We start from the raw sequence: 13,214 nt of genomic DNA on the forward strand, positions 1-13,214 counted from the left end.
TACACAATGCCAGTGGTAGATTTTTAAAGAAGGAAAATTACTGCGAGGCATTTAAAACCTTTACTTGAATGGCATTAAAAAGTCTTAATAAACCTTAATGCCGGAGGAAAATGAGCACTCAAACTACTTGGTTATTATTTAATGTTGAAATATTCATTCTCAATCCACCAAATGAATGGGTTCGTTCTGAAGTTGCACCACAATATGTTAGCTTCTCACATATCTAGCAAGTACCTGCTCTGGAATACTTTGACAGAGATGACCTAAACCAAATCATTTTACACACTCCTTTGTGCTACTTACTTGAAAACCATCATCAGGAACTGCTGCTTCATTGAAAGTTTCTTGGCAACCTGCAGACAAATAAAACATTGATATTATCAGACTCCAAGTTATTTCACCACACCTGTCGTCATTCTTTGAAATTTATAATAATAGTTTTCAATTAGATCCACTCAACCGTGTTTTAAAAAATATTGTCTGGTGGGGTATGTCAGCTAATAGAACAGACAATGATGGTGGATAAAATTCACAGCAACCACTATGTAAAAGGCTGCTGGTATTTACGTTTCTGGAACTTTGTTTACTGACACTTAAGCGTAGATGGAGTTTTACAACAGTCGGTTAACAGTTTCATGGTCACTCGCTGACACTAGCTTTCAATTCCAGATTTTCTGAACCAAATTGACATTCCAGCAGCTGCTTGGTGGGATTTTGAGTGCGTCCCCAGGACCTAAGGCTGGGCCTCCTAGTCCAGTAAGATGACCACTAGACTACCATTCACAATTCACAATTGCTACAAGAAGGTAGGATTGATAAAATCTGTGAAGAAAATATTGATGACCCAAGTCAGAAGAAAGACTTCGTGCAGTCTAACAAGAAGCTAATGGAGGTTTTGAAATAAAAAAACACATAAGAGTTAAAAGGTTACTCCAGTTTAGACTAGCTTCCCTAGTGTGGAAACAGGCCCTTCGGCCCAACAAGTTCACATCGACCCTCCAAAGAGTAACTTACCCAGACCCATTTCCCTCTGACTAATGCACCTAGCACTATGGACAATTTAGCATGGCCAATTCACCTGACCTGCTCATCTTTGGACGGTGTGAGGAAACCGGAGCACCTGGAGGAAACCCACGCAGAAACGGGGAGAATGTGCAAACTCCACACAGACAGTCGCCCAAGGTCGGAATCGAACTTGGGACCCTGGTGCTGTGAGGCAGCAGTGCTAACCACTTGGGAAGGAGATAGTAGCAATGTTGGAGGAATTTGACAGAGCCTTATTTCTCTATTTTAAATTAAGTTGCACATCAGACCAGAAGTAAAATCATACAGGATGCAGAATCATTCCAAGAAGTTCAAAGTTTTGCACTACACATCTTGCCTTTTGTGTAAAACATGCTTGAGATTCTCCTTTTTGGGATCTTGCATTGGGTATTATAATGTTGTTAAGGAGACTGAAACCTGTTCGCAACATTACGTCAACGAAATGAGCTAATACTTCCATACTTTCCAGGAAACTTCAAAGTTTCCTTCAACATGCAGAATGGTGACAGTGAAGGAAGTTTGATTCTCTAATTAAACGACAACCTTTAATAGTTAATTCACATGCAGAAATCTCTCAGCTTTGAGCAGTCATGTTGTGAAGAAATTTAATACTGAACTAGAGTGGGTCAAGGACAAAGAGAATACAATAAGAATCATAAAATCCCTGCAGTGTGGAAACAGGCCCTTCCACCCAGCAAGTCTACACCGACCCTCCAAAGAGTATCCCACCCAGACCCATTCCCCTTTTACTCTACATACCCCAAACTTTACATATCCCTGAACACTATAGGCAATTTAGCATGGCCAGTTCACCTAACCTGCACATCTTTGGACTGTGGCAAGAAACCGGAGCACTCAGAGAAACCCACATAGATATGGGGAGAATGTGCAAACTGCACATACAGTCGCCTGAGGCTGGAATCGAACCCAGAATGAACTGATGATGTTTCATCAGTTTGGCTCACCTGATTATTTGCTTTGGCTTTGATTTAGTGGCAACATAAAGTAGTATTTAATGCCCATGCCTAGTTGCTCCAAGGTAATTAATAGTCAACTGCAAAGACAGAGGCTGATGTCACACATAAGGGTGACTGGCCTCTCACTAATATTAGTAGCCTGTTTGGATTTTTACAATAACACACCTTATATCTGATGCCTGCTTATAAAGTATGGATTCATTAAATTCAGTTTCACAACTTGATATGTCATATGTAGATATGAACCTTGGTTTTCTTGTGAACATAGTTTTTGATGGGTTATGTTAAAGTTCTGTACTTCAGTTTTGGGTGAAACAAAGAGACAATAAATCACATCAACACAGTCCATCAAATGAATTAGTGTGACATGACACCTTTGAGTTTTTTAAAAACTCTGCCTGACTCTTCTGTGAGTTTTCTTTTCAGTTGTAACGTGATATTTACTTTTCAGTGAAAACAAAAGTTTAGAAATCTGGATTCAAAGTTAACTAAATGCTCAGAAAATACACATTTCATCTGGATCAAGAACCTCATATCCTGTTTTTTTTAACAATTTGGCTATTCAGCCAACTTCATCTGGGATGGTTTTTATAAATTCAAAGGGTCTAGGAAAATATAAGGAAACCTGATTTCATACAATTACTTGCAATCCAGTGACATATAATGGAAGAACCATCTGCACTAGACAGAACTGGACTAGACAGTGCAGTAAAACAGTACTTGTCAGCAAGCTAAATTTATATATGGAGAACTGCCACGTCAATAAAGATGCCAAAAAGAAGGATAAGAACAGAAACATGGATTACTAGTAGTTTGGATGTACTGGCCATAACTCACATTAATAACAAGCAGAAAATGTTTGACAATTAGCCTTGTAATGAAAAAGATTCCTACAAACTTTCTTTACCCCAAATAATTCTGAAATGAAGTAAAAAGCACTTGTTAAGGGGCAGGGAACCATAATATAAACATCCATCCACAGACCAACATCTACAAATTTTAAAACCCTAAATATGTTGTTTTCCATTTTGACATCTAACATTCACATACCAAGAAAAAGCACGAATAATGTTTAACTCTATTTCAAACACATTGCAAGAATATTTAACATTTCCCCATCATCCACTAAAATAGATTAGCTTTGTTACATTCAAGCTATAAGTCAGCATCCAAAATGATGTAGTAGTAATACTACCAGAGTAATAATCCAGACAATAAAAAAACTAACGCTCTGTTAATCTGGAATTCAAATTAGTAGTTGATGAAATTCAAATTAATGAAATATGGAATTGAAAGCTGGTCTCAGAACTGGTGACCATGATAACTATCATCTCTGGTTGTAAAAACTCATTTGGTTTCTTTAGGGCAGGAAATGTGTCTTCCCTACCTGGTTTGACCTACAGTGATGTGGTCAACTCTTAACTGCCCACGACAATGGTCAACTAAACCACTCAGATCAAGGGCAATCAAAAAATGGTCAAAAGATGCTGACTTTTTCAGAAGTGCTAACAGTTCATAATTCATTTGTTTTATTTTCATCATTGAGGAAGGAATAGTTCAACATAAATAAAACTTCCTACTAGCAGAGCAAAGAAACTAATTAGAAGGCAGGTTATTGAGCAGAATAAAAATGTTTTTCATTTGTTATTATTAATTATTCTGTTCATTTAATATCCTGTAACATTGCCTTTAACCCATCATTTATGTTAAGGGAAACAAATTATTAGTTCTCCTGCGATCTGCTGAGCAGCTAGCCATTCTCTACATCAATTATTACTTGCAAGGGTACTTTTCACACCAATACGGAGTGTATCACATGACAGCATTTTCACTGGGAAATAATTTACATCTAAAACTAAGCAAGCAGAAACACACAAAATGTCAACACCCACATGACAAAACAAGTAAAAAAGACACGCAGGATGCCTCTGCAACACAGCTGTAAGTGGTTGAAAGCCTACGGCAAAAGATTCAGCTTTTATGATCTTAAATATGTTAGGTTCCCCTTTGAAAGTGAACATACATATTTGAAAAAGCACAGCTACTGAAATGGCAGCTGAATACCAAATGTGAGCAATGTTGCATTTATAAAAATTGTCAATACTGTTGTTGGAAAACAAAAAGCTTAACTTTTATTTTAGAAAGGAGCGACATATATATCTGACAAGAAGTCCTTCTGTGTGGTTCCACTCTGACCAGACACTTTTTCTTCTGTTTGATATGGGTTATATACATTACATGGGAAGATAACCCACACTGACAACTAATCCTTATTAGTAAATTAAAAGTATGGCTAAGAGCATAGAAATTATCTTAATGCTTTCTCATTTGAAGTTCCTCTTCAGATTTTAATTTTAAAAAGGCACTAGTAACTTTCCAGTTTGTCAAGATTAAGCTGGCCTGTTGAATACCAATTGTAATCATTCCTTCTCTAACCTTCTCAGGGAAATTAGGGATGAGCAACAAATGCCTGCTTTGCCGACAATGCTCAGACGCTATGAAAGAAAAATGAAAAGTCGTAATACTTCAGCTTTCAACTCTTTCCCTCCCAGCCACCCTTTCAACAAACCATCATCTTTCTCTTACTGTTGATGCTCTCCTAACCTTTGTCTCTCCACTTCCTGCAATAGAGAATTTGTCTCCCTTTCTCTTCCCACTAATGAAGGAATATGATTTCTTGAATACTAAAGTAGGGCCCCTCATCTTCCTTCACAAAAATGCTTAGATAAAAAAGGCTTCTTTCCTGCATGGCCCCTCCACCCAACAAGCAGCTGATCTGAGGAGCAAATTGATGTGGTTTATTTGTACTTTCAGAAGGCTTCTGGCAAAGTCCCATGTAAAAGATTAATGGGTCTGCGATTTTGGAGAAGATTTCCAGCTCAGGTTGTGGGTTAGGTTGTAAGTTTGATCGCTGAGTTGGTAGATTTTTTCCTCAGACATTTCGTCATCGTGCTGGATAACATCATCAATGAGCCTCCGATGAAGCGCTGGTGTTCTGTCCCGTTTGCTATTTATGTGCCTTGATCTGTTATAGTGGGTGATATCACTTCTGGTTCTTTTTCCAAAAGGTTGGTAAATGGCTCCAAATCAATACGTTTGTTAATGGAGTTCCAGTTTGAATGCCAGATCTCTAGGAATTGCTGTGCATGTCTTTGTTTAGCCTGGCCCAGGATGAATGTAGGAATTAAGAATCATATAGATTTGGACCCCATTTACCAAATTCTCAGAAAAAGAACTGGAAATGCAATTACCCACTACAACAGACCAAGACACATAAATAACAAATGGGAAAAGACACCAGCACTTCATCGGAGGTTCACTGATGATATTACCTAGTATGGTGACGAAATGTCTGAGAACAAATCTACTAGCTCAGCGAGCAAACCTATAACCAGATTAATGTGTAAAATTAAAGGACAAGGGATTAGGAGTAGAGCAGTAAAGTGAATAGAAAATTGGTTGGCAGCTAGGAAACAAAGTAGATTAAAGTTCGCCTTTCTGAATGGCGGGCAGTGATTACTGGGAGACTACAGGGATTGGCACTAGAACCCCAGCTATTCACAATATATGTTGATGATTTATATCAGGGAAATAAATTTACTATCTCAAAATGTGCAGACGACACAACGCTGAGTGGAAGGGTGAGCTGTGAGGAGGATGCAGAAATGTTGCAGTGTGATGTGGACAGGCTGAGAGAGTGAGCAAATGCATGGCAGATACAGTATAATGTAGATAAATATGAAATTATCCACTTTGGTAGCAAAAATGTGAAGGCAGATTATTATTTGATTGGCTGTAAATTGAGAGAGGGCAATGTTCAATGCGACATGGATGTTCTTGTGCACCAGTCACTGGAAGTAAACATGTAGGTGCATCAGGCAGTTAAGAAGGCAAGTTGTATTTGAGTACAGGAACAGAAATGTCTTGCTGCAATTATACAGGCCACACATGGAATATCGTGTGCAGTTTGGTCTCTTTAACTGAGGAAGAATATTCTTGCTAACGATTACAGGACTGATGTATGAGGAGAGATTGAGTCAGTTCGGAGTGTAATCACTAGAGTTTATAAGAATGAGAAGACCAGGACTAGAGAGTTAGATGCAGGAAGGAATGCTCCCGATGGTAGGGATCAGGGTTTGTGGTTTAAGGGGAAGGAGTAAAGGACTGAAGGGAAGAAAAGATTTCTTCACCCAGAGAATTCATTATTCCAAAGTGATTGAAGCCAAAACTTTGTGTGCTTTCAAGAAGGAGATAGATATAGCTCTTAAAAGAGTCATAGAGATGTACAGCATGGACACAGACCATGCTGATCAGATACTCTAAATTAATCTAAAATCCTTTTAAATCATTCTCCTCTCATCTTAATACTGTGTCCTCTAGTTTTGAACTGCCCTACCCTGGGAAAAAGATCTTGGCTATTCACCCTAATCATGCCTAATAATTATATAAACTTCTATAAGGTCATCCCTCAATCTCTGACACTCCAGGGGAGAGAAATCCAGCCTATTCAGCCTCTCCCAATAGTTCAAACCCTCCAATCATGGCAACATTCCTGTAAATCTTTCTGAATCCTTTCTAGTGTCACATCTTTCCTATAGCAGTGAAACTGGAACTGAATACAGTATTCCAAAATGGCCTAACCAATGTCCATTACAGCCACAACATGACCTCCTATACTCAATGCACTGACCAACAAAGAAAGCGCACCAAACACCTTCTTGACCACTCTACCTACACCTACGTGGGCAGTACGGTGGCACAGTGGTTAGCACTGCTGTCTCACAGCGCCTGAGACCCGGGTTCAATTCCCGCCTCAGGTGACTGACTGTGTGGAGTTTGCACGTTCTCCCCGTGTCTGCGTGGGTTTCCTCCGGGTGCTCCGGTTTCCTCCCACAGTCCAAAGATGTGCGGGTCAGGTGAATTGGCCATGCTAAATTGCCCGTAGTGTTAGGTAAGGGGTAAATGTAGGGGTATGGGTGGGTTGCGCTTCGGCAGGTCGGCGTGGACTTGTTGGGCCGAAGGGCCTGTTTCCACACTGTAAGTAATCTAATCTAATCTAATCAAAACTCCACTTTCAACGAGCTATGAACTTGCACTCCAAGATCTTGTTGTTTAGCAGCCCTCCCTAGGACCTTACCATTAAGTGTATAATGCCCGTAGCAAAATACAGCACCTCATATTTATAGAAACTAAAATCTCTCTGGCCACTCCTTGGTCTATTTAGCCAACTGATCAAGGTCCCATTGTACTTTGCTGCCCATTACGCCACCAGTTTTGGTGTCATCTGTAAACTTACTAACCATTTCTCCTATATTCACATCCAAATGTTAAAAAAAAAACAGCAGACCCAGTAATGATCTTTGCAGCACACCGCTGCTCATAAGCCTCCAGTCCATAAAGCAACCATCCATCACCATTCTTTGTCTTCTAACTTCAAGCCAATTTGTATCCAAATGGTCAGCTCTCCCTGTATTGTATGTGATCTAATCTTGCTAACTAGTTTACCATGTGGAACCTTGTCTAACACCTTACTCAAGTTCATAAAGATAACATCCACACTCTGCTTTCATCAATCTGCTTCATCACTTCTTCAAAAAACTCAAGTTAATGAGACACGATTTCTTATGCACAAAGCTATGTTGACTATTCCTAATCAGTCCTTGCCTTTCCAAATACTTGCAAAATCCTCTCGCTCAGAATCTCCTCCAAGGACTTATCCACCGCTGACATCAGGCTCATCAGTCTACAGTTTCCCGGCTTTTCCTTACCACTTTTCTCTGTAATGGCGCCATGCTAGCCAACCTCTACTCTTCTGGCACCTCACCTGTGGTTATTTATTATACAAATATTTTAGCAAGAGGTCCAGCAATCATTTCTTGTGGCAAAAGATATTGGCCTCGAGTGGTGGTGGTGGTGGTGGTGGTGGGGGGGGCGGGGGGGTGGTTTGGTGGGGTTCGGCGGGATTAGGATGTTGATGATCAGCCATGATAATTTTGAATGATGGAATAAACTCAAGGGATGAAATGGTCTACTCCTGCTCCTACCTTCTGTTTATATCTTTCACACCATTATCACAGCTCTCTAACAACAGTGTATAATTCTCAGGTTTTCAAATCTTAGCTCAATAGTCATTAAAATCTAGGCTATAAGTAGTCCTGAAATATTTAGTTTTACCAGAAGTAAAGCATACCCATGTACAAATTACTTTGAAAGAATGTAACTTCACTTTGCTTGAAATAACACAAATTTAACATATGCAAGTCTCTAATGGAGAAAATGTTTCAAAAACACTGAGAATACGGAAATGGATCTGTTTTATTCATATCTTCTTCTCTCACTTAGCCAGCTACTGGGTCATGTTCATGCCTGTTCTTCTGTGATGTTTAACCACTTATTCTACTTTCTCCCCAGCTGTTGTACTTTGCTATATTTTCACTTTATTTAGGCTTCTGTTCCATTGACTGTTTTCTAAATGATCTCTTCCTGCTCACCACCTATTCCCAATTGCTCAACATCTTGCTTTTAACCCCTTCTGCCTGTAACGTTTTGCTACTCTCCAATAACATAATGGCTATATTTATATAGCCATTAATATAGCATTCCAGTGTTAAAAGAATGCAATCAGACATACGTTCTTCCATTTGCCTTGTGTTTTTATTTTTCAAAGCTTTTCAGACTTTACTGAAAATTACATAGGAAGCATGTCCCAACTTCTGACAATATTTACACAGATAATTTTTTTTTCAAGGTATATAGAGGGGATTATATGGTATCTCTTTAAGTCAGGGGAAAGGACAAAAAAATAGCAAGTGTAAACATAGGCAACAAGGAATTCCATTGCATTCAGAACAGAAGCACTCTAACTTTACATCATTCATCATTATTTTCGTCCAGCTGGCATACCTTCTCCCAATGGCTTGAGCAACTACAAAACTGGCTCTTGCCACATTGCTGGCCTACACAAAGTGCTCAGTCTGTCTTCTACCAGAGACCTTGGCTTTTATTGCCTGCAAAAGTGTTTTGCCTGTTGTCTTAAGATTTTGTTTCCCTTTCAGGGTGTGTTCATCAAAATGTGCTTGTAATATTATTTGCTGTTAACTCTGGTCTCACAAACTTGCATAGGTTTTTTTTGCATTTACTTAACTTTTCATTTGTCTAATTCGTTAGGTACAAAGAATCATTGCATCCATCCCAATGGAACATCCCTCTGATTCAAGGTGATGGCCACCACTACTTAAATGAAAAACTTCACTCACCAGGGTCACCAACAGACATTCGTTTTGCATGCTCAGTCCAAATACGCGCACTCGATTTCTGAATCTAACTTTGCAGGTATTGACCAAATCATATGCAGTGTTAGATTACTGCAACACAAATAGAACAAAATGCTGTCTCTTGCATTTGCCTTTACCTTTTATCCATAACAACAGTCAGTAACTGCTGTGGTTACTTTCCAGACAGAAATTTTGACATGCAGAGACATATTATCCACAGGATTCTTAAAGTCGAACATGAATACCGATCCAAATGGGTGTTGCTTTTTATTTTGACAAAGGGAGAGATTCAGAAAGCAGAAGCCTTCATATTCATTCCCTCTGTTCTCCAAATATTCGGGATGCCTTAACTACTGAGTGAAAGGTTCAAATTATATTATAGTCGAACTTTGCTATTTCCAGAAATTTTGTTTTGCTCAAAGATATTTTACAAGCGAATCATGGTAGTGAATTGCTGAAACTGTCACTATTTACAAATATGAGTGTCTGTACCTTCTGAGATAGCTTCAGTAGCTCTGCGAATGCCACGGTCAAATGCTCTAGCATCAGCAGGACTCTGAAAGGTAAGTCCAAACTTTTTATCATCTATCTTCCAGTGGTGAAATATAGGCGTAACCTTGTTGTAAACTAGATCCTTCTTCAGAGCACATTCCAAAACCACCTGCACATTAAAACAGCAAAAAGGATATATTTTAAAATTGTTTTATATACATTTGCTAACCATGCTTATAACCAAGAAATCAAACACTGTCAGTGTCTCTGTTTAAATTTTCTAATCCCAAGACATTCAGAAGTAGAAAGTAAATAGTTGAAATAAAATAAATGCTCCAAATTGTGTTAAAGTGAATATCCAATTTAAAAGCATTTTTAAAGATTAAAAATATCAATTAATAGCCTGGACTAGTAATAACTTTTAAAAAGGTCAGTCTCATCAAGCATTCACTTTTTTTAAACAACTACCATGAATATTAAAGTATCTAGTGCTGCTACTGACTCCAGTACTTACTGAGATTCACCAAAAATGGTCTTTACTTTAAAAGGTCAGGCAGTATAACACATGTTAGAGTTAATGTACATGTACCCAAACTGGTTCGTCATCAATGGCTATTCCTCCAACTTAAGTTCAGATATGGCTGGAATGTTTCTTTAAGATTGTGCAATATTCAGCACCTTTCATAATTCCTCAGACACCGAAGCAGTCCTTCTCCAAATGGAGTATGACCCATACAACATCCAGGGTGATCCGCAGTAAGTAAAATTCAAGTCACTCAGCTTGTCTATCTCCAACATAGAGATTTTAACTATTTTGTCTTGACATTCAATGGCACTACAATTGCTGAGATGGGAGTTAACTAGGAACTGAACTTCGATCAACCTTGTAAACACTGTGGCTGCAAGAACAGGTCAGAGGCTAGGAATTCTGTATAACTCACCTCCTAATTTGGCAGGCCAGTCCACCATTAACAGGACACAAGTCAAAACTGAAATGGAATATCCTCCACTTACCTGGTTTCATGTGTTCCAACAACATTCAAGAAGCTCAATGCCATTTGGAACAAAGCAACCTATTTGACTGGCACTCCAACTAACATTTAGTTTCTCTACCATTGGTGCACTGTATTTAGCACTGAGAAATTACACGATAAGAATGCTCCATGAGTCCTTAGATAGCACTTTCCAAACCCATGGCCTCTACCATCTGGAAGCAGTAAGGCAGCAGATGCATGGGTACACCGCCACCTGCAAGTTCCCTCCTAACTTGGAACGATATTGCAATCCTTTAACTGTCACTGGGTCAAAATCCTGAAACCTTCCTTCTTAATAGCATTGTAGATCCACCTACACTCCAGTGACTTTGGCAGTTCAAGAAGGCAGATTATTTCTACATTCTCAAGGGCAACTGGGGATGGCAATAACACTCACATCCTGTAAGCAAATTAAAAATCACCATCTCCTCTTCATCTTAGAACTTGATCATGACAAAGTTAAAAATCACACAACACCAGGTTATAGTCCAACAGGTTTATTTGGAAGCACTGGCTTTCGGAGTGACGCTCCTTCATCAGGTGGTTATCGATGAAGGAGCAGCACTCCAAAAGCTAGTGCATCCAAATAAACCTGTTGGACTATAACGTGGCATTGTGAGATTTTTAACTTTGTCCACCCCAGTCCAACACCGGCACCTCCAAAGTTTGATCACCTGCCTATTCTGTTTCAAATAGCAAGGAAGATATTACCTATCCTTGACCCCTTTTGACCCAACTCATTTGCTGCTTTTAAAAACTGCACTTTTGGGTCAAATTGCTTGTCTTGTTTCAGAGAATCGTGGTTGCATAAAAATGGAATAGGAGAAAATATCTCAATGGACACACTCTCCAATTTCTATTTTCTACCCTGACACTTCCATTATATCATTTCAGTTTAAATTTCTTAAATTTGACCCTTAATCAATCAATTTTATACAAGACTGTGTTTCTGTTCTTTTTGACATGCTTTCCAATTCAAATGGTGACCCCCCATCTCCACACAGTATTCAAAATCACAATATACTGCAGGCCATATGATTATTCTAGACTGCTTTTAGACAAGGCTATAATTATGTCTTACAAAGGTTTCAAAATCCCAAAGCAAAACTACTTGCTTTTGTCTTTGAGGGGACAAAATAAACATCACAAGTCAACACTGAAGCCTCGCTTATATAACAAAAACATATCTATGTCATAAAGAGAGAAAGCATACCTAAAACATTGACTGTGATATACCTTGAAGTATAAGTTAGTGGTGAAAGTCCAATATTAACTTTATATTTTAGTAAAATGGTTCCCAATTTATTTAGAATGATTATTTGCAAAATTCATAATGAATAGAAGATGAATAGCCTAAGAAATAACTGTGACCTAGAGACTGGACTTTTTAAAAAAAAATTACAATCCTGAGTGTTACACAAAATTTAAAATTAACAATATCTTCCAATGATATTCTAACTGGATTAAACATATCAATACGCTATACAATTGTAGGTAATTGATATCTATAGATATTAAAGAGAATCTTTTCTGGTCCAAGTATTTTCAATTGTGTAAAATCATCATTGGCAAGGAGATGGGGTTAACTGGGTTATTTTATGGCCCTCCTGTCCTTAACAGATGTGATTTTTCACACTTTTCATACTCATTTGTTTTCTTTTCTCTTATAAACAGACATTTGTTCTCCCAAATCTACTATTCGTTAAGTTCAATTTTTAAATGGCCTGAAACTGGCATGAGCTTGCTCCCAACCAGGTATTCTACCTGATGCAACAATACAATAACACAATGCAAAACAGCCCACTAAGTATACACTGATTCCCAGTCTTTATTTAGACTTGCTACTTATTGCCCAGTATCTATCCCTCTGTTCACCTCCCCTTCATGTGGCTATCAAGTTACTCCTTAAACATTGGTAATGTGCCTACTTCCACCATCTCCACTGGCAGTGAATTCCAAGCACCCACCACCCTCTGTATGAGAAGTTTCCCTGTACTGCTCCCTTAAACTGTCCCCCTCTCATCTTTAACATATGCCCTTTCGTAAGTGACCTTTCCACTCTGGGAAAAAGCCTCTGACTATTCACCATATCTATGCCTCTCGTAATTTTGTTGACCTCTATCAGATTGCCCCTCAGCCTCCATCTTTCCAGTGAAAATAATCCAAGTTTATCCAATCTCTCCTCATAACTAAAACTCTCCAGACCAGGCAACATCCTAGTAAACTTTCTCTGCACCCTCTCCAAAGCATCCACATCCTTCTGGTAGCGTGGTGACCAGAACTACACACAATATTCTGAAAGTGGCCCAACTAAAGATTTGTACAGCTGTACCACAACTTGCCAACTTTTATGTTTGATACCACATGCAATGAAAACAAACATGCTGTATGTC

The 13,214-nt window shown here is 38.7% G+C and overlaps 1 protein-coding gene across 2 annotated transcripts in view; it reads right to left on the bottom strand.

Moving 5' to 3' along the window:
• spred1 (sprouty related EVH1 domain containing 1) overlaps positions 1–13,214 on the bottom strand; it is an 87,627-nt gene that overhangs the window by 23,464 nt on the left and 50,949 nt on the right. For both annotated transcript variants that reach the window (XM_060828920.1, XM_060828921.1), the window contains exons 4-5: positions 9,788–9,956; positions 304–353 (exon numbers count right to left, since the gene is read on the bottom strand). In XM_060828920.1, coding sequence (XP_060684903.1) covers positions 304–353; positions 9,788–9,956 — 219 coding nt within the window. The remainder of the gene's footprint in view (positions 1–303; positions 354–9,787; positions 9,957–13,214) is intronic.

The sequence above is a fragment of the Hemiscyllium ocellatum genome, chromosome 8 (assembly GCF_020745735.1).
Source record: "Hemiscyllium ocellatum isolate sHemOce1 chromosome 8, sHemOce1.pat.X.cur, whole genome shotgun sequence".
NCBI classification, from domain to species: domain Eukaryota; kingdom Metazoa; phylum Chordata; class Chondrichthyes; order Orectolobiformes; family Hemiscylliidae; genus Hemiscyllium; species Hemiscyllium ocellatum.